The 21009-nt window shown below is 34.6% G+C and overlaps 2 protein-coding genes across 2 annotated transcripts; one reads left to right on the top strand and one right to left on the bottom strand.

Moving 5' to 3' along the window:
* Positions 1 to 7692: 7692 nt before the first annotated feature.
* LOC126593707 (auxin-responsive protein IAA16-like) lies at positions 7693 to 10428 on the bottom strand. Its single transcript, XM_050259812.1, has 5 exons — positions 9932 to 10428; positions 8827 to 9053; positions 8404 to 8539; positions 8207 to 8268; positions 7693 to 7967 (listed from the first exon to the last, which is right to left on the bottom strand). The coding sequence occupies exons 1-5, from the start codon at positions 10219 to 10221 to the stop codon at positions 7930 to 7932; spliced, it is 753 nt and encodes a 250-aa protein (XP_050115769.1). The 5' UTR covers positions 10222 to 10428; the 3' UTR covers positions 7693 to 7929.
* A 9141-nt stretch (positions 10429 to 19569) lies between these two features.
* On the top strand, positions 19570 to 20647 carry LOC126594007 (auxin-responsive protein IAA3-like). Its single transcript, XM_050260205.1, has 2 exons — positions 19570 to 19915; positions 20035 to 20647. The coding sequence occupies exons 1-2, from the start codon at positions 19710 to 19712 to the stop codon at positions 20420 to 20422; spliced, it is 594 nt and encodes a 197-aa protein (XP_050116162.1). The 5' UTR covers positions 19570 to 19709; the 3' UTR covers positions 20423 to 20647.
* Positions 20648 to 21009: the final 362 nt, after the last annotated feature.

Genomic DNA, 21009 nt, shown 5'->3' with positions numbered 1-21009 from the left:
ACATATCAATTGTTTGTGTAATTGTCTCAATGAAGAATTCTGTGTTAATTCGTGTATTAAGGCCGATTGCCAAGAGTGTCTTAGTTCAAGATTCTTTTCTAGTTCGGGTACAGATTCAAGGTTCGCAGAATTGTCAGGTTCGAAGAATTGTCGGGTTAGTTCATATCTTGCACTCCATGTGTTTGATGGAGTATCGCAGTCAAAGTTTTTTGCTTCACGATTATTTGCTCTGGGTTTGTTGATTTTTTGTGCGAAAGAAAACAAGGCCGATGCCATCTTTTTGCACTCTTGATTTGGGATATAAGGCCAAAGCCATTATCTCTGTGTAAGTTGTTTGTTTCCTCCACAAGGCTGATAGCCGGAGTGAAAAGTTTTGTCTCAGATATTGTGTGTTACTCCTTAAAGGCCGATAGCCGGAGTAAAGTTGTTGAAAAGTCTTGTTTGTTGTTCTTGTGTGCACCTCCATTAAGGCCGATTGCCGGAGTGCATTTCTTGTTGACATATTGTTAAGTAATTTAGGGTTGATAACATTTGAAGCAGAGAAGATACTCATTTGAAGCAGAGAACTTGCTGATGTCTGACAAAAGTACTTTGAATACTGCTTTCAGCTTTTGGACGATTGGCGTACCTAAACATGGGACATTGGGTTATTTTTACTTGGCTCCATTGATTGGTTTGCTTCAATCTCAAACTGGGAAGTCCCAGTTGAGATTGAGGGGGGATGTTGAATATATCATTCTAAAATAGTTAGTTAGACAGTTGAGAATGTGGCTATATAAATTGTAGTCTCATAGTTGTAAAGAGATTAATTCAGTATCAATACAATCAATTGTTTCTTTCTCTAAACTCTCTCTCTCTCTCTCTCTCTCTCAAACTCTCTGTTCATCCATTTCTCTTAATCTTTCTTCTTGATTTTCTCTTCAATTCTAAACACTACAATGTAGTTAACAGTATGTAGCTCTAGAAAAATGAAAACCAGAATACCCAAAGAAAACATTCAACTTGTGTGGGCTGCTTTATAGCTCTTTAGGAGCAATCTAACACTTTAGGATAGATACTGATAAACCAAGTCATGTGATGTATTATTTTACATACTATTATAAGATGGACGGCTTTGAAAATATATAAAGAAAAAAATAAATTCGCATGTTATAATTTGAATAAAATAGGAATGCCACAAGCCAATTTGGGAGAAAGTGTTTTCTCACATTGAGAGTTTACCAAACATTATATGTAACATCGAAGTTAATTGGTTTGGATGATTTGATCCCGTAAATTCAGACCATCCAATGCTCATTACATTTAATTCTATGTAATACTGAAGTGGACCCTAAGAAAATGCATATAAAGCCAATTAATAAACCCGACAGCAAAATGCACTCCTCTATTAAAACAATATTGTAAAAATTAATTAAGAATATAGGATTATATGAAAAAGTTCATCGTTATTCGTATGTCAAATTTACATGTAAGTTAATATTTAGAATCGATGCAAAATTTCACATTGTTGTGTACGTTTGTTTTATGTATCAACTTGAACTTAAGAGACAATGTTGGGTAACGTAACAAGGTGATTGCCTGGATGCATCGATCGATCTGCATGGCTACTTTGCCCCAGCAGCTTTGTTAATATACACCAGCTTTCTACATATCTGCCGTCGAAGCTCACGGGCATAACTCACATTTAACATTTTGCAAGTCTTATTATATATAGTATGATGAAAGAATCAAGATCGATTTAACATAATTTACATAAATAATTTAGTATGATGAAAGAATCAAGATAGATTTAACATAATTTACATAAATAATTTGATTTGATAGTGAAGTTTTGGAAGTTTACCAGAGCCGCAGCACTGATTTCACATCTTATTAATAAAAAAAATGGCATAAATAACAAGCATATCCTCTTCGTAAGCGCAGTTGTATATACAATATCAACTAGGGGTGTGATATCCACACACCCCTTTTTACTTTTCCCACACCTTTTTGGTTTTCGACCGTCGGATCGGATGAATTGAAGAAGATCAACGGACAGAAATTAACAAGAGGTGTGTGGATAGCACATCCCTATCAACTACCAAAAAAAATGAGTGATTTGACTAGCCTCTTGATGAACCCGAGAGAAAGAAAAAAAACAGTCACTAGAAGGATCCCACCTTCTTATGACTGACGAATTTCATGCCAAATACCTAAACAATATGTATTGAGTGACGTGAAACACATGTATGTGTTGGACTTCATATATGAGAAAACCCAAATTTGATGCCATGAATTAAGTTGACGTTTCAATTTAAAATCAATTGGTAATATGAAAAATAGCAAGAAGGAAGGTTAGTACCACAGTAGAAATCAAGCACCCTGATGGTCCTCTTCACTCCCTTCGTGACACTCTTTTCCACTAGGCCCTCATAACTATATATTGACAAAATGTATGTTCAATTATTTATAAGCACATACAAGTTTTTTTTGTTTTTCACCGCAAGGAATTCATCCTTTATTAGTCATCCTCTAAACATAATGGATAATTAATAATTATAAGTAGCAACCTAAGAAGTAGGCACATGACTGCTCTGGCATCGGCAGCCAATAATTACCACAAGTTGATATCAAAGGGAGCAGTTTCCATTATTTATTAATCCCTTTTGGCTATAACCATAAGAGAAATGAGAGTAGCTAGTGTATGGTTTAATCGCCACAACTGACAAACTGGTAGTTGGCCATTAGATGGCCTGGGGCATCGCCTTTCCCATCAGTGTCCGGTCATTTAAACACACCCTCGTCCAAATCTAGGCCTCCATTACTGCACTGATCACCAATTCTCACCTTTGCCTGATCTCCTGTGCTCACGGTTGTCACCTGAGGTGTAACAAATCAAATGAAACTAATCATTTCCACACTACAAGATAACACGGGTTAGGTGACAGAATTTTGTGGTGCCGACTTTCTTTGGCATTGAATAGGTGACGCGAACAGTAACACTAACTTGAATTTCGTGACATATAATTAAATGTGACAAATTTTCATGTTTATGTGACAAATATTTGTAGCCACAAAAACCTTGTTTTCTTGTAGTTCTGGTAAACTCTAATTGAGCTTGTGTGTTTGTCGCAACAAAATTACTTACTTAATATACGTACTATTCTTATATATTCACTTAGATGTGGAAGGTCTCATGCCTGATTTGAATAACAAATTCAATATTTAATTATTACATTGTCTCATTATATAACTTATAATTTATATCCCACATAGGGTATCAGTAATTGTATAATTCTATCCAAAAAAAAAAATCATTAATTGTATTAAAAAAAAAAATCATGTATGGACGTGCCCCTTAGCACTTGCCACAAGATGCCTGACCCCGAAGCCCGACGGGGCCGCAAAACGCAGTCCAACCAAACTTCCGACGCCACTCCAAAGGCTTATTAGCATCCCAAGTGGACCAAATCTAGGTTTCAGTCGAGGATCTAAAAACAGTTTGTTGTTTCTTAAAATACCAAGAAATAGAACTTGGTTCAAGAAACACAACTAATCCAGTGGTAGATCTTCTATCATTTGGGTCTCTTGCCTAATTAGCATCACTGAATGCTATTAAATTCAACTCTTCTCGATTATAATTAATTCCCAAATGCAATGTCCCTTTTAAGTACCTCAAAATTCTCTTCATGCTGTAAAGTATGCAACCATGGGATTCCGCATAAATTGGCAGACCTGATGCACAGAGAATGCAATATCAAGCATGGTGAAAGTGAGATACTGCAATGCTCCTACAATGCTCCTGTACAAAGTTGGATTCCCATAAGGTTGACCATCATCTTTAAGCAATCTATTATGGGTAGACATGGAGCGTCACAAGGTTTTGACTCAATCATTTTTGTCTTGACTAACAAATCCTGCACATATTTAGTCTGTGATAGAAATAACCTAGTTTTGGTATTGGAATTCCTAGAAAATAATGCAATGGTCCTAAGTCTTTGATCTCAAACTCAGCTGTGAGAGCTTGAATGACCTCTTGATTTGCACTAGTTGCATACCAGTAATTATAATGTCATCAACATATAATAACATAATGACAATACCAGAATCCACTTGTTTCACAAATAGAAATGAATCAGAATATGTATTCTTGAACCCCCAGTTTAGGTAGAAATTTAGTAAACCTCTCATTCTAAGCTCTGGGAGCTTGTTTTAAACCATACAATGATTTATGAAGTTTGCAGACTAAATTTGGATGATTGGGATCCACAAAACCAGGAGGCTGAGCCATGTAGACTTCTACTTGAAGAATCCCATGCAGAAAAGCATTCTTGACATCTAACTGTCTTAAAGTCCAACTAAATGTGCTGCAAGTGCCAATACAATCCTCACTGTAGTTAGCTTAACTACAGGGCTAAAAGTTTCCCCATAATCCAGTACTGGTTCTTGACTGAATCCTTTTGCCACTAATATGGCTTTATGTCTAGCAATAAACCCATCTGCGTGCTTTTTGATCTTAAATATCCATTTACACAGCCACCAAATTCTTGTTTGCAGGCAAAGACACCAGACTCCATGTACCCTGAGAATGAAGAGCATCAACCTCTTCCTTTATAGCTTTCAACCAAACATGAATTTTTAAAGCAGTCTTGTAGGTAGCTGGCTCAGTCAATGACAAATCAACACCACCAAATTCTTGTAGAGTAGTCAAGAAAGCCTTCTTTTTCACATTTCCACTTTTGCCCAACTGGCGGCTCCAACTGTCCTTACTGAACATGTGATCACTGGTCTCCAAATCTCACTGCTATGAGATTATGGGTTACTAAAACAACATTTAAACAAGTAAAATGTACACCTTCGAGTCCACATATGGATTTGAGATAACTAAGTAAAACCTATTGTTCGTTTGATTAAACTATGCATCATGTTTACAGAAATTTAAAAGGAAAATATGCGTGGATCATGTGCCAATATAATATTTATATTCGCTGCAAGTGAGTTGAATGGTTTGAATTTTAAAGTGTAAATTAAAGTTGCTAAAAAAAATTGTAAACTATAAGAATCCTAGAAAGTAAGGGACAAAGTTTTCAAATCCCAAGTTTCGTGTCGGTGTTCATGCAACGTGCGAAACCCTAGCCTTTATATTATGGATAGAGTTGACATTTCCTGAACTGAAATCAAAATCAAAATTACCGAAACTGAAATTTACTTAACTTTTCGGTTCAATTTTGATAAGTTGGATTTTACCGTAATCAAACCGAAGTTTTATTATTATTACAAATATATGATATATTATTGTATTTGGTTGAAATTAATCTCAACTATTGGTTCATAAAGACAATTTTATTATGTTATTCTCTCTCCTTCCCTCTCGACTCATTCTCTCACTCTCTCTCTCTTCGACTCATTTGCTAGTTGTTTTCAATTTCAAGTTTCAACTTAAACTTAATTATATGCCATTTAAAATTTGAAGTTACATAAAAATTTGACACTCAAATTCAAACTCACAAATTCGCATAAAAATTACACCAAGATTTGGCACTCGACTTTATTTAATATGACTAAAATTGGGAGAGCCTATAATATTTGGCCTAACAAACAAAGGCCGATTTATTTTTTCTGTTTACCAAACCAAACCGAAGCAAATCCAATTTTTTTAGGCTACCGAAATTTTGATTCGGTTTTGGTTTGATTTTTTCGTTAACCAAAATTTCAGTTTGGTTTTTAATTTGGCATTTTCGGTTGTTACGAAACCGAAACCAGCCCTAGGTTATAGATTAGAAGATAATTCACTTCCCATAAGGAGAAGGAATATCCGAATATTATAAAAATGTTGACTTATTATCAATATTTGAATAGTTAAACATCTTTGAAAGAGAAAATTAGATTCTCAAATCCCATTTTTATGCTGGCGAGTGATCTTACAGTTGCACAAAAGAACCACAATCTCCGGCATTCCTGCAATAATATATGGTCTTTAGGCATGCATGTTCTTCTTTAATTTACTGTTCATGCTTCTGAGAATCGAGCGAGCTAGCTAGCTTAGGTTCATTTCATATTCGTATCGTAAGTTCCTGCTGTGACTTGTCCGAGATGGTTAGATTCAAAGGCAGGGGATAGAGGCTAGAGGTGCATGAATGGAGGAAATGGTCCATATTATTTTTCAATTATTTGGTCCCGGTAGCTATCAATGCCATCAAAAGATATGAGTACTGAAGAAAGTTAGGGTTTCACCATAAAACCAATTGACAATAAGGAGAGCAGCTCAACTCTTTACAAGCTCTTGCATGGTTTGGTCCCTCACAGAATTGTGGCGAATTTTCAAGTCTAACATGTGGACAACACAAATTAGGTGACTTGAAGCATGTATGACCGTTGGGCTTCACACATGAGCTAACCTATTCTTTTACCATGAAAAAAAAAAGTTAGGGTTTCACCTTAAAATCAATTAGCAATATAAAGAATAGTCCAACTCTTTTTAAGCTCTTGAGATTTGGTCCTTCACTGAAGTAGGACTTTGTCCTTACATTCTCATAAATACTTAAAAAGAAATATAGCCGGAGGGTGATTTTCGTACTCTTATTCACCTTCTGAACAATTTTTTTAATTTGAATCGTTGATTTCTTTTTATTAATCCAATGGTTAGAAAGAAAAATATGTACAAGTATAAAAAAAATAGTGTGCATAAATCATTTTCTCAAAATTTATGGAAGAATTGTTGCTTATAAAAGTTTCTTTTTTTTTGTTGGAAGGTGCTTATCAAAGTTAGATATTAACATTTTTATGCTGAGTACAGAGTGCCATTAGACTAAATAACCATAACCATGTACTTGTTTAAACAGAGCTAAAAGTTTTATTAATTCCACACAATTACCAAATATGTTAGCAACTTCATATACACAAAAGTGCAACCAATTTATTTATATTGATATAAACCTGCAGGCACCAGCATAACTATGCACGTATTGTTGCATACATTTTGTTCGTCCTTCCTTTAGAAATTTAGAAATTGCGTATTCTTTTCATACAAATAATATTGGAGGATGAATAAATCAAACGCAAAACTTCAAGTATTAAAATATATACTCTTAATAAATTGAGCTACAAATTTATTGCATGAATTGCTTATTTGATCAGTCGACAGCTCGTTTGTTGCGCATAGCTGTCTAAAAATTATGCTTGTCACATACTTAATTGATCAATCAAAAAATAAATGCCCCCAACAATATGCACATGTCCCTGCTCCACCTTATCACGTATATAGAATTCATGGATCTAATTCATTGTCTCTGATCAGCAAATGGAAATATAAATAAATGAGTGAGATTCATGATAACGTTTTATAAATCGATTATGTGTTATTGCATTGATACTTCTCTTCTTGATATTGAAAGAAATTTTAAGTTCGAATTTTACCTGTCAATTATCAAAAGTTAATATAAAATAATGTCTTTTAAGTTACTAATCTAATAATATCATAATTTAAAATGAAATGTCAGATTATTCTGAAAACTAACATTAAAAATTCATAAAAATTAAAATAAGAAAACATAATGCAGAGAATCTCATCATACACAAGGCATAATGTACGGTGCCAAATTAAAAATTAGAGAGAATAAAACCACTATTGACAAGTAACACTGGCAATATATATTATATAATTATTAAACAGTAGGGCTATGGACAATAAAGAAAGTTGCACATGAGCCACTATGAAGTATGAACATCTTCTATAATATATATTATTGCTTCTTGTCCCTAACAAATCTCCGAATATATTCTTCCATGTAACTTTAATTAACAACATTAGACGACCAAAAAGAAAAAGGCACAAAAATACAGAGTCACAGACATCCAAACTTCGTGCTCTCCATCTGTGTAGAGCCGGTCTGCTTTCATTTGATTGTGTCCATGGCAGAAATATCAACCCACGGCAATCTAGCAACTTCTTCAACTTCTGTTCTTGTACTTCTCCACCGCTCTTGGTGCTGCAATACAGTGGAAAAAATTAGACCAAATTAAAAGAAGACAACCATTTTATTTTAAGTTTTAGTTTAAACTTATTTGACAACTGTTTTCCCTTTTTAAAATTTTGCTTGATTTTAAAAACTGAGAGCTGAAAACAGTTGCCGAATAAGTTCTAATTTTCGTACAATAAAAAATTAAAAACCGAAATTGTTACAAATTACTCTGAGTTTTCATGAAATATTTAATTTAAGGCACTAACCAAGTCCGATAGCCTCAGATCCCTTCATTATTCGCAGGCGTTTGCATGAATTGACAAACATTCTGTGACCATCCAAGATAAATTTAGTGATGTGTGGTTCATCATAATTTCAAGTGATGTGCAGCCTAATTTTGAACTAGATATAATTAAATTCGACTAATATATATGTATATGTATAATGTTAAGAAAAAACTTACTCCCATGGCACATCTCCAACAAGCATCCAATCTCCATCCTTGTCCTCATAACTAGGCACATACTCAGAACCACTCAGAAGGTCTATTAGTTTGCTCTCGTTCATGAAATCCTTCATTCCTTGTGACCCACAGTTACCTTCAATATTCCAAAATTAAGCAAAATTTTATCACTTGTAAATTACTAAGAGGAAAGGAGGGTATGAAAAACTACTTCTAAGCAATATATTCCTTGGTTTTTATTAATTTATCACAAACCATAAAACAAGGCTATGAAACTGAAAAACAGTGGGTTGAAGAAAAAAACCCTATCAATTAGAGTACCACTTGCTTTATCACTTGTATGTTACTAAATATCCAAAGGTATGAAAAAAATTGTGTTACTTGTAATTAAACTAAGCATGATTAATTAATTAATTAAATTACCAATGGTGAAGGAGCTAAACATTTTGCTTAAGGCAGTAGAAAGCTCTTGGTAGCTTTTGTACAACTTCAGGTCCACTTTACGCAAGTAGGGTGCGCCATCCATGCTGACTTTAACAAATGCTGCACTGATGCTGTTGGTATTTTCACCCTCCTCAGAGCTATTCTTTTGGACGGTCAGGATGTTCTTTCGGAATGATCGGACAGGGGGCCAACCTACAACTTGAGCCCTGTAATAATACAATAATGTGTAGTATAGTTATGTAACATGTCGTTACTATTTTACTCATATTATTACATGTAAAAGGCGATTTCAAACCAACAAGGCTTTCTACTTTACAAAGGTCGGTAGAAGAACGTTTATGCATGCAGACTTATACTTACTTTACAAAGAGGTTATTTCCACAATAAATTGTTTTACTAATATATATCTCCAGGTATAACATGACAACTTTATCAACTATTATTATATAGTATATCTTTGGTACTCATAGAATTTAATCAATAATATACGCGTGTATACGGTAATGTTCTTGTCTATCTTGTTTTACTTTTGATGAGTTGTCCTTAATTCATGTTTAGTGGTTGAGAAAAAAAAGCAAAATAAGATTCCTTATGTTTTGTTGGTTTCCTTAGTCTTCCCGACAACCAACCTAACCATTCAAAAAATACCTATAATTCAATACGTAATGTAAACATTGTACGTAGTCCATACTCATGGCAATTATTTCTCTGGATTCATGTGATCCATGGAAAATAAAACCAAAAAACGAATGTATCAAACAAAATGATTTTCTAAGTTAGTGTTTCATGAGTTGTAACAAGCGATTTATATTTTAACTTGGTACAGAGAAATAATATATAACTTTAGTCAACTTAACAAGTGCTCGTTTTATGAGCACGTACTTAATTAATTCACAATTTTACTGTCGTCTTTCCGTAGATAAAAACCATTTGCATCGTCTAAACTAATAGAAAAATACTCGAGTAACAGTAAGTAATACTCGATGAAAATTATTTGTACCGTCTCAACTGACACAGTAATACTCAACTAACACACTAAGTAATACTAAAACTAAACAAGTAATTTGGTAAAAAGAGAACTTACTTGGCAGCAGGAGGCTTAGTTGGATCATTTGACCTAGGAACAGGAGCAACATTCTTCTCCTTCATCTCCACCGCTTGATCTTCATCACCAGCCGATTGATCTTCAGATGAAATATTGAGCTTCAAATCAACAGTTTCAGCAAACCCTCTCTTTCCAGTGTTCTTGGAAGCTTCAGCATCCTTTCCAGCAGTGCCTAATATTCCACCAGGCAACCCCAGACGCAGTTCTGTCTCCTCAAAGTTTATCAAGCTGTATTTCTGATCCTGCTCTTCGTGTATCACACGACCCATCGTGCTTCTAGGGTTTTTTTCTCTTCTTCTTTTTCTAGGATTTTTCTGTGTGTTAGGGTAAATATTTGAGGCTGTAGCTTTCTGGATCTGAACAACTCGATGATGTTTGTGAAGAGGGGTGCAAAGAGAAAAACGTGCAACTTTGGAAGAAGGGGAAAATAGGTGTGGTGTGGGAGAATATTGCTTTGCTGAAGAAATCTTTAGGTGGAATTAAACGGTTCAGATGATGCCAAGTGGAGGGTTCAGTTAGCTGGATCGCTCGGGCCTTGTCGGAAAACTGATGTCACGGGTGATATCAGGTTTGGAATGATTGTGGTGAGGCTAGTGGACACAAGAAAACATGGCGCTCTCTGTTTGCCTTTTATTTGTTGGAGGCAGATTGTCTGCCCTCCTCTTAAAGTGCATTTCTCATCTTCTTCTATTTGTGCGGTTACGATTAAATCACGTAAATATTTTATATTAATTTTTTAATAAAGATAATAAGACAGAAAGCAATAGAAATATAAAATGTTGACGTTGATTAACCGTGACGGCATAAATAAAATGAGATATGAAAGACACCATAACAAGAAGGCAGACAATCTGCCTCCTTATTTGTTTCCTTGCCATGGCTCCATCTCCACCAGTGGTTTATCATTAATTAATTTAATTAGTTAAGAAGATTAAAAAATTTAAATTAAATTTACAAATTAAATAATGTAGTTGTAGATAATTGGATATTAATTAAGATTTTGTTAACATATTTATCTTTAATTTGATTTGTAAATTTAATTTAAAATTTTTTCTTTCTTGCATTATCTTTTAATAAAACGTTATTAAGTAAACAAATTATTCTTAAACTTTTATTTTAAAATCCAACGATAAGCTATTTTTTTTATTGGAAGATAGAAATTTATTAAATTTAAATATGAACTGTTATTGGCACTCCTTAAAAAATATCTCTCTTTCTTACATAATTGGTCTACTTTTTTTTTTCATTAATGTTTTTAATTAGTTTTTTAGTTGCCTAACTTTACTAATTATTACAAAATGTTAGTCCTTTTTTCCTTTTAGGAGACAAGTCTCCGTGGATATGCTTTAGCTAGCCTACCTCCAGTCCAGTATTAAAAAGTGCTGAGTGTCTTTTTTTTTTTTTTTTTGGTGATAACGAATAATAATCATTGATCAATATTGATGTAGATCAAATAGCGAGTGGGTTGCAAATTAAGTTGAAAGGCGCAAATTCGGCAACAAGCCTAACTTTAGCATATTTTGGGCTCTGAGTGTTATATTTTAGGCTGAATTCTATAGTTTGATATGCGCTTTACCAGCAATTTAAGAATTTAATTAGGCCGTTTGTGTTCTTTTCCTAATTCGTTTCTTATACGTGCTCCTAAAAGGTATAAGGCTAAGAGACATCATAAAACAACTCCTTTTTATCTGATTTTTACAAACAGCCTTTAGGGTGTTAGAGCCGAGTTCGTTGCGTTTATTATTAATCAATAAACTTGAGGGGTTTTTCATATTTTCTAATGGATTTCAGTTTATTTGTTTTTTAAGGTAGCCATTTGATGCGTTCTCTTTGTCACGTTGCATCAAATATCAACCTAATAATCGGATTCATCTCAATCAACTACTCATACTCACCCCACAAACTATGTGAGATTAAAGATTATTTTTACGATGGAGAAGTACTTTATTCTTTTAAGTCCTCAATCGAATCAAGCTAACCTTGGATCGCACAACATAATGTGTTTGGCTACACTTGGAGTTTTCAACTCGAAACTTATTGGCAATGAGTGGAGGTATTATGAGTGTTTATAAGAAAATATTATGGGCAATTACTGTATATTGTGAATCTTCAAATATAAAATGGCTGGTAATATCTACGCACTCCTCTTTACATTCTACACACCTCTTAATTTTTTGTCGTCGAATGAATTGGAAATGATCAAAGAGCAGAAATTCACAAGCATACGTGAGAGATAAAAAGAGGTATGTGGATAACATCACCCTATAAAATGGGAAGATATCTACCAAGCATATGCTTCTTGCAGTATCATTGATGTATGTTAACCATTTTACATGACAGAAAGCCACTTAGTACTACGGTCCTCTTCACTCGTAAGTGAGAAGTCTAATTAGGTTCGATTCTCATCAAAGATGAATTTGAACCATATTATTACTAGCCTATTGTAAGGCTAAGTCCACTCCCTCTCCTTTAATGTAGATAATATCCTTTGTTAAAAAAAAAAAAAAACATAACGGGAAATAAAAAATGGACAAGTTTTGAAGCTTTTACCTACTTCAGCATATCACATCTGCTTACGTCTTTTATATCACAAAGATGACCTTTGTGGATATGAACAAATTAAAGCAAAGGTTGAAAGGGATATCAAAGATTATCCAAAGTTATTCCATTACCACCACAACAAGTGTTACAATCTTATTCGAAAAATGTTAACTCAAATACCATTCAATTATAATTAAGTTGATGTTGAGCTTTATAAAACCGCAGCTTTTTAAACCATATGCGTCTACCATTGAAATCTAACCCCTAAAGACCTCTCATATCCCTTTCTTTTGTCCTAGGTCCAAGAAATGAACAAAAAGGAACAAATCATGAACAGTAAACCCTAATTTTTTACCCCAAAAAAAAAAGTTTACCCCAATGTCGTTGCACAAAATTTGAAATTTGAAGCCGTTGATCATGTTGAATTTGCATGAATCATTGAATCCGACGGCTTTGATTTAGCCGTACGCATGAACCTTGAGCGAATATCGCATGCAAAGAGGAGGGAGAGAGATGGGAACGCGTGAGAAAAGTCAACTCTATCGACTGAGGGAAAACCATGTGCATTTCTGCGGTATTCCATTGTAGAAGATGATAGGAGCACTGACCGTCTGGGGGCCACAACCACCAACATTAGGTGCCATTTCCATTTCCAGATGGGATTCCTATTTTTTTTTCTTTTTCTTTTTCGCTTGACAGATTTTTTGAGCCATCACATCGTACTATATCTCTATTAATTTATAAAATTCTTTTTATCAGACTAAAAAAGAAAGAAAAAAATTAATTAGTCTTTTATCACATAAAAAAATGTTGAGCAATAATGTAATTTTACAGGTTTAAATTTTACTATTTTTTATTGAAGTATCACCGAAATGCCTTGAATATTAAAAACAAAAAACCAAAAACAAAAATCTCTCACGCCCCACGTTCTCTCTCTCCCTCCCTCCTTTTCATCTTCTAAAAAAATGTGTTCATACACACAAAGTGTGTAGGCAAATGCTAGTATTAGATTAAAAAAAAAGGAAAAAAAATTATTAACCAAAATAAATAAATAAAACAAAATAAAGGCAATTGATCTAGTAATTCAGAAAGAGATTTCAGATTAAAAATAATAATCAAGTGTTATCTTACTAAATGAGGTTAAAACTACATTATGATTGGATTTGCGCCAAATCTTCTGTTAATTTTTGTCTTTTCAAATTCTAATGAGACATTTATCGTTAGAGGAATATGACACCATATAAGTTTGTTTTTGTCGGAATAACTTATAATTAGTTTTGTATATAGTTTGAAAACTTTCCCCTTTTATAATTTCTAGAATATTACAGTTGTTCTTATCATTTCCCGTGAGTAGTGTAAATATTGTTAAGATAAGGGGTATTGTAAAGAATCTAAGCATGTCAAATGTTGAATAATTGCAAACACCATTGGCATGCATAATTTTGTTGCTGACTTTATATGTGATTTCGGTAAACAGTATCTGAAACCACTTCAATTATTTTCGTTCTTATATATTTGCAAATAAATAAATGAAATCTTTTTATTTAATTACAAATAGGGATAAAGAGCAACATGATTGGTACTGATGATATGTTATTCCATTAATTGGAGTTTACTTAATTATAAATTACATTATCAATAATCTTGTAGTGATCATATATAATGAAATAACAATATGAGATTTCAAAATGCCTAATGAGAAACTTCCCTTGAAGATTCAGTCTCACGATAATGATATTAATTTGCCAGTGTTCTATAAATTATAGTAAAAGTATCCAAATACCATGTAATGAGAGTCCTGCCCATCATACCTGAACACCTTTCTAATACATATCGCTTCCATATACACAGTAGATATGTTTTTATGTTGAGAATAAATCTCATATTGGTGGGAGGAAGAACCTTGCATGAGCTTATAAGTAAGTGGGCTACTTCCCATATTGTTAATTGTTTTATGGTGGAACCTCAACTTTCTTCACGGTATCAGAACAAGTTGTCCCACGTGTAAAGTCAAATGATCACAAGCGCTCCACATCACCATTCTTTTGTGTTGTCCACATATTAGGTTTGAAAAGTTACCACACATGAAGAGACATGTTGAGAATGAATCACACATTGTTAGGAGGAGAGACCTTGCATGAGCTTATAAGTAAGTTGGGCTACTTTCTATATTGTCAATTGGTTTTAGGATGAAACCCCAAACCTCTTCACTTTATTAGACATGCGGTCAATTAAAGTGATACAAAAAAAATTTGTTTAATGATAAATTGACTCTCTTAAGATCATCTACAACCAATAACTATATGCTAATTTTAGCTTGATTGTGTAAGTTATTCTTCAATAAGGAGTCTATATCCTAGTCAGCAAGCAAAGATGACTACAAATAGCTCTCGGTATGGCAACTTGTAGCCCTCTAGCGGGCTACATTTATCCCTCCGACAACTTTTTTGTGATCCTCGCAGGCTTCTTATCTCTTTCCTTTCTCTCGCTCTCTTCAAATATAACAAACTATTAGTCTTGATAAAACACATTTCATAACGTTTGAAAAAGAATGTGGAAACCTTTCTATAACGTTTTTCAAATGTCACAAAACATGTCGTAAATCGAGGAGTCGTGGAAAGTCTGAACGTACTATGACATCCACATAACACCATAAAAATATTTTTGATGACGTTTATGCAACGTTATTGTTGATTTCTTTAAAATTTTTGGTAAATGAATAATTATATTATAAAAGAATCAATATAATTAACAAACTACAACACATTAACGGCAACAAAGACGAAGCTAAAGTCGGCAGCAACGGGCCGACGACAACAAACTACAACACAACAACGGCTTTTATACTACGCCATCCAAAAGATAATTAATAATAAAATTTTCAGCACAAACGCATTGAAAATAACTCTATGAGTCTCTAGGAAAGAGGAAGAAAGCTAAAGCTTTGTCGGATGTTTGGTGTTGGAAGTTTTTTGGAACATTTAGTTTTAGTTCAAATTGTTAGGTGCTAACCGTGCAATCAACTAATAAGGAAATAAAAACATCTTTGCATATGCAACGAGCTAGGGTTGCAACCGTTGCAGGGATGGACGTTTCAGAAAGCTATAGACATGGGCCACAAGGCCATGTTAAATGTTGCGTGATAGGCCATGTTAAATGTTGCATGATATTTCATGGCTGGTTCATCCATCGCCATGGATGGCCAACAAGAAACAAACTGCTCCATCTTTGATTCAATTTTCTCATAAAAGCTGACGAAACACAAAAACTCAGAAAAACACATATGGCAGGGGCCTGCCCTCCACCACCAAACAAACGACTTAATAGAGAGAATGAGAGTCCCTCGTGTGGCGTGGACCCTTCTCCTTCAAATATCCAGGACCCAACTGTCAGCATCCTACACCTCTCTAGACCCTACACGTGTGAAGTAATTAGCATGGAACCAAAAAACCCAGCACAACAATCCATCAGCATCGAACAGAAGACAGGACAGACGGACACCACACGTGTGCTTTTAATAGGGCGATGCTGTTGGCTTGAAGCTTGAATTAACCTTTTCTTCTTCTTTCATGGTCCACGAGTCTCAGTGACTCAGTTGCAGCTTCTGAATTTCACATTTTTATCGCGGATTCTCTAGATGCTATGGGAGTATTTTATCTAGTGAAGTTTTCTGTCGTCGGTGTTCCCGTCAAGATCCAATGGTCAAGATCTATCTTCAAAAGCTCCTGTAAATGTTATATACCGGAACAGCAAATTTTCTGTGGAACCAAACGGAACAGCAGTCAATCTACTGTTCGTATACGGAGAGCTCTTTATTCACAACCGTTTATTTCCCATCAAAACACACAGCATCATGGGCATGTCTTTTTATCAGAAGCTTCACATCAAGTTCAAAAGGCAAAAAATAAAAATCCTAAACGTGGCTTTGTTGAGGTCACGAGTGTATTGTCCCCCTCCTACCTTGCCAAGAATTTAATGAGAAAACGAAACTGAGGATCCATTTCAAATTAGATTTATCATATGCTTAGAAATGTAAATTTTGGTGAAATAAATATGGGTCAAGTTGCACATATGACATGTGACTTATTAAAACCGGACGAGTCATGAGGCACGCGTCGACTTTTAGCAATTAATTGATTTAAATTAAAGAAAATAATAAACAAAATGAGTGCCAAATTAGAGAGATTGGTCAAATCAAGGATGACGACCAAATTAAGGATAAAATGTGATTGGTTTATTTGATTTAAATCAAGATTATTTGATGAAGTCAAATAACGAACCAAGGCCAAATCAAGTCTTGGTGATTTCATCAATTAATTGAGTTCAAAATAAAGACCAAATCAAGCCTCAATCAAGGTGGAGATGCCTATAAATACGAGGCTCTAAGACAACTAATGTGTAACACGCTACTAAAAACCGGTAGTAAACAAATATTGTACATGTTAAAGGAAGTTGAAGTTTTACCATACAACAAATACATGTCAGCCTTTGAAGCTTAGCCACAAACAAAACCATGGCCAATGAAGAATTAGACACAACATAATCTCTGAATCGGCTTGTGTATTTCTCTTGTCACATTGAACAATATATTTGCAGTTGAACTAACCTAACTACTTCTACATGTACACTAATACGTATCTTTACTTGTGTACATAAAGCCAATGACGCAGCACTTCTTTGTTTTTTCTTTTGTTCTATCCAATGTTACCCAACATTTACAACCTATACTTTGAAATTGGAAGAATTTGAAGTAGCGTTATGAGAAACTATATATACTAATATGTTTGGTCACAGCTGACAAGTGAAAGAAAGTAGCTAGCTTATATATGAAAGCCCTGTAAGAAACTAACAACATAAGCAAATTGATAATATTAGGCAAGGATGAAGATGAAGAAATATGTGTGTGTGTGTGTGTGTGTAGCTGGAGATGGCGTAAAAGAGGCTCGTTGTGGTCGGGTCCCAAAGGATGTGAACCTAACTCTATGGGGTCTTATTTATCGACCATCATCGGCCGAAGGAGGGCTCATTATTTGTTGTCATGAAAATAAAATTAATGAAAACTTGTGGACCCTTTGTGTCTCTTGTTAGTTTGGCCCTTCCCTCTAAATAATTGTCAAAATTGAGAGAAGTTACAGATCAATCATGCATACTGTGAGTTAAATTCAACTATTTACGCAATGTCATAAAAGTAAAAATGATTAGGATTAGTTTACACATATGTTCGTGACTAATCGTAGCATGCTTCTTATAGGTTTCACTTAACTTTCTACACAAATCCAACATTTCTCCGAAGGAATTATATTTAAATGTATACAAACTGAATATAGTCTCACAACTATTGGTGAATAATTCTTACCTCTAAAGCCATTTCATAATACCAAAACTGGACAAGAGATGCACAAAAAAGGGGAAGGTTGTGAAATACTTTCATATAAACAGATACAATCAATCAAAGCCTTAATTTAGATTGCTATATTCATCCATAATGAATCTTGACATTGTTTGTTAAATTTTAGTTAATTTTAATATTTTAGTTATGCAACGATATTCTATTATGTGGGATGTGGGATTCAGTTTATGTGCATCACGAAATAACCCTAAGACCCTTTTTCTTCTCATGTGGAGCCCTAAAATAGTAACGGCGTCAAGTTAGTACGGTTCTCCTGCTGCTAATTTAAGCGATTTGAATATGAAAACTTACATACAATCTTTTTTTTGTTGTGATTTTATTTGTAATCCACGTAAGTATAATAAAAAAATTCAATTCTAAATCGAGAAAAATATCATTAAAACATAGGGTTAATAAAGGTATCATCTAGAAAAAAAAAAGTATATTCGTGGACTCGAAGGAAACGGAGCGTATTGATGCAAGGGCTCATGGCCGAAAAACATGCCCTAACTTTTGCCCTAATTAAAGTCAAGCCCATTCTTCTGCCCGGACCACCCCATTACGGAAGAGGATCCTCTCCAAATCTATTTTGTAGGAATCCTATAAATTCTCACATCTTAACTGATTATCATAATTATACCATCAGTTTTCATTCATTATTATTTGTATTTAATTTTAAATAAAAAAATTAAATAATTTATGATTTCACGATACAAAATAAATAATTAAGATGTGAGAATTTTTAAGATAGTTCGGATAAAATCCAAATCCTCTCATTACACCATGCCATGCCCATCAACGACTGCCCATGTGGGTCCCAAACCTCACATGGAATGCACCCACCAGCCATAGCCCTTCTGGATCCGAGGGTCCCAGATACCGCGGAATCGATTGATTCATCTGGGTCGTTGGATTAGAAAATCAAAGTCTTCAATTTGGGCGGCTAAGGTTTGTCCCAAGCTTGTCCCAATTTGGAAGGACAACCGCCTCAAATGTGCCGCTCGTGTTACAAACACCATAGCTGCCCATGTCTAATTCATACCTGCCTAATTTTGCTCCTTCCACGCTATTTTATGGTGCGTGACATCCACTTTCTCATTTTACGTACATCCATGTAAATTACATGTAAAATAGCATGTTATGAGATCAGATTGTCAATTAACTGTCATTTTTTGTGCACTATGTTCGATCTTTCTTAAAGACAACGCATAACTTTTAATCAATATTCTTCAATTCAAATAACATGTGTTGGCATGGTTGATTATTTGCTTACTGTGTAGAATCATCACTTAAAGCTTAAAATGTCGATTTCTTGTCTTGAAATGGTTATTCAGTTCTAAAACTTAAGTTCACGACCATTTTATATCTTACACATACAAATTCTGGGGTCAATTAAAATAATTGTTACACATTCCTATTTTTATTCTTGTAACAAAAATGCATAAGAAAATTTTCTTTACATATCTAATTTCTATCAACAGTTCAACAATATACCATGTTAAGTTATCACTTGAAAAAACCCTTAGCACGTATTACCTTCCATCCGTAAAATTTGTGTAACAATGTGGCATGCACGCGCAAAAGGAAGAAAGATGCAAGTACCTAACTTTTGTTAATTTCCCTAGACAGTGTCCTTGAACTTTATGACTTTATCTCCACTTCTAATCTATATAATACCATTCATCTTCATTTGCCCTCCACACAATTATATTCATCTCCCCTCTCCTCAAAGCCTCCATCACCGAATACTCACGACTTGGTTATTTGCTAGTTCACCGTCAAAGTTTGAGCAGAAGAACAATCTTTGAAGAAACACACAGAGAAATCATGGCAATGTTTGCGCAGGATCTTGAAGCCACAGAGCTAAGATTAGGGTTACCGGGCACCAAGGATTCCGAGCAGAACACATATTCTACTACTTTGATTAGCAAGAGCAACAAAAGACCACTGCAACCCGACATGAACGACGAAGACAATGATTCTTCATCCGCCAAAAGATCCGACCAGCAAATTTCTCAGCCTCCACCTTCCAAGTAAGCAATCTTGTTACATATAAACTAGATGCTAATTATATGATTAGGGTTGTTAAATAACATGGTTAGTGATTAATTTGAGGTCAAACAACTTAAACTAATCTGGTTATGTATTTCAGGGCACAAGTAGTAGGGTGGCCGCCGGTGAGATCATACCGGAAAACCTGCCTCCAAGCGAAGAAAACCGAGGCGGAGGCAGCCGGGATTTATGTCAAGATAAGCATGGATGGAGCTCCTTATCTAAGAAAGATAGATTTGAAGGTGTACAGAGGGTATACTGAACTGCTTAAAGCGTTGGAAGACATGTTCAAGTTCAAAGTTGGTGATTATTGTGAGAAGGATTTAGGGTACAATAACAGATCAGAATTTGTACCTACTTATGAAGACAGAGATGGAGATTGGATGCTGCTTGGAGATGTTCCGTGGGAGATGTTCATCGCCTCGTGCAAGAGGTTGAGAATCATGAAGGGTTCGGAAGCGAAAGGCTTAGGCTGCTGCCCGCTCTGATCGAAGAACAATTAGACGAAATCAGAAGAGGTTAAGTCGTGTTTTCTCTCATGAAGACATAGAGCTCGGGCTTTCGATGAAAAAATATAAACTTTGTTGAGTTGTAATAGAAAATATTTACAAGGAGAAGAACAAGGAAAATTTTCATGTATAGTTTGTTCATGTTCTCTTCAAAGAGAGTTGTACAAAGAAAAGAAACGATAAAAAAAAAAGTTTGGGTCCAAATTTTTCGTTGTTGCATTGAATTTCAGTACAATTTTTCTGTTGATATTTGCTGATGTTAAAACAGATCCCAACTATTACAACCCATCTTTGCAATTTGCCCTATCTTGTGGTCCGAAATCTTGGTTGCCGGAAGCATCATCTTTGATCTCTTCCTACTGATGGAGCATTCAGCCTTTGAAATTTTTTGTTCATTGCAATATCTCGCTGTCTTCCCTTCGAGTTCCTCAATCGTCGTTGGGACATTTTGTTAACTGCGGTTCGACGTCAATCCTTCTCTTCCATTCGAGTTCCTCAATCGTAGATGAAGCTTAGGCTGCTCCACCGGTCTATATACATTATCAGTAGCATTATAAGAGCCCTAA

The sequence above is a fragment of the Malus sylvestris genome, chromosome 12 (assembly GCF_916048215.2).
Source record: "Malus sylvestris chromosome 12, drMalSylv7.2, whole genome shotgun sequence".
Lineage (NCBI taxonomy): Eukaryota > Viridiplantae > Streptophyta > Magnoliopsida > Rosales > Rosaceae > Malus > Malus sylvestris.
Note: the sequence above shows the minus strand (reverse complement) of the source record. Positions and strands in the feature narration are given on the sequence as shown.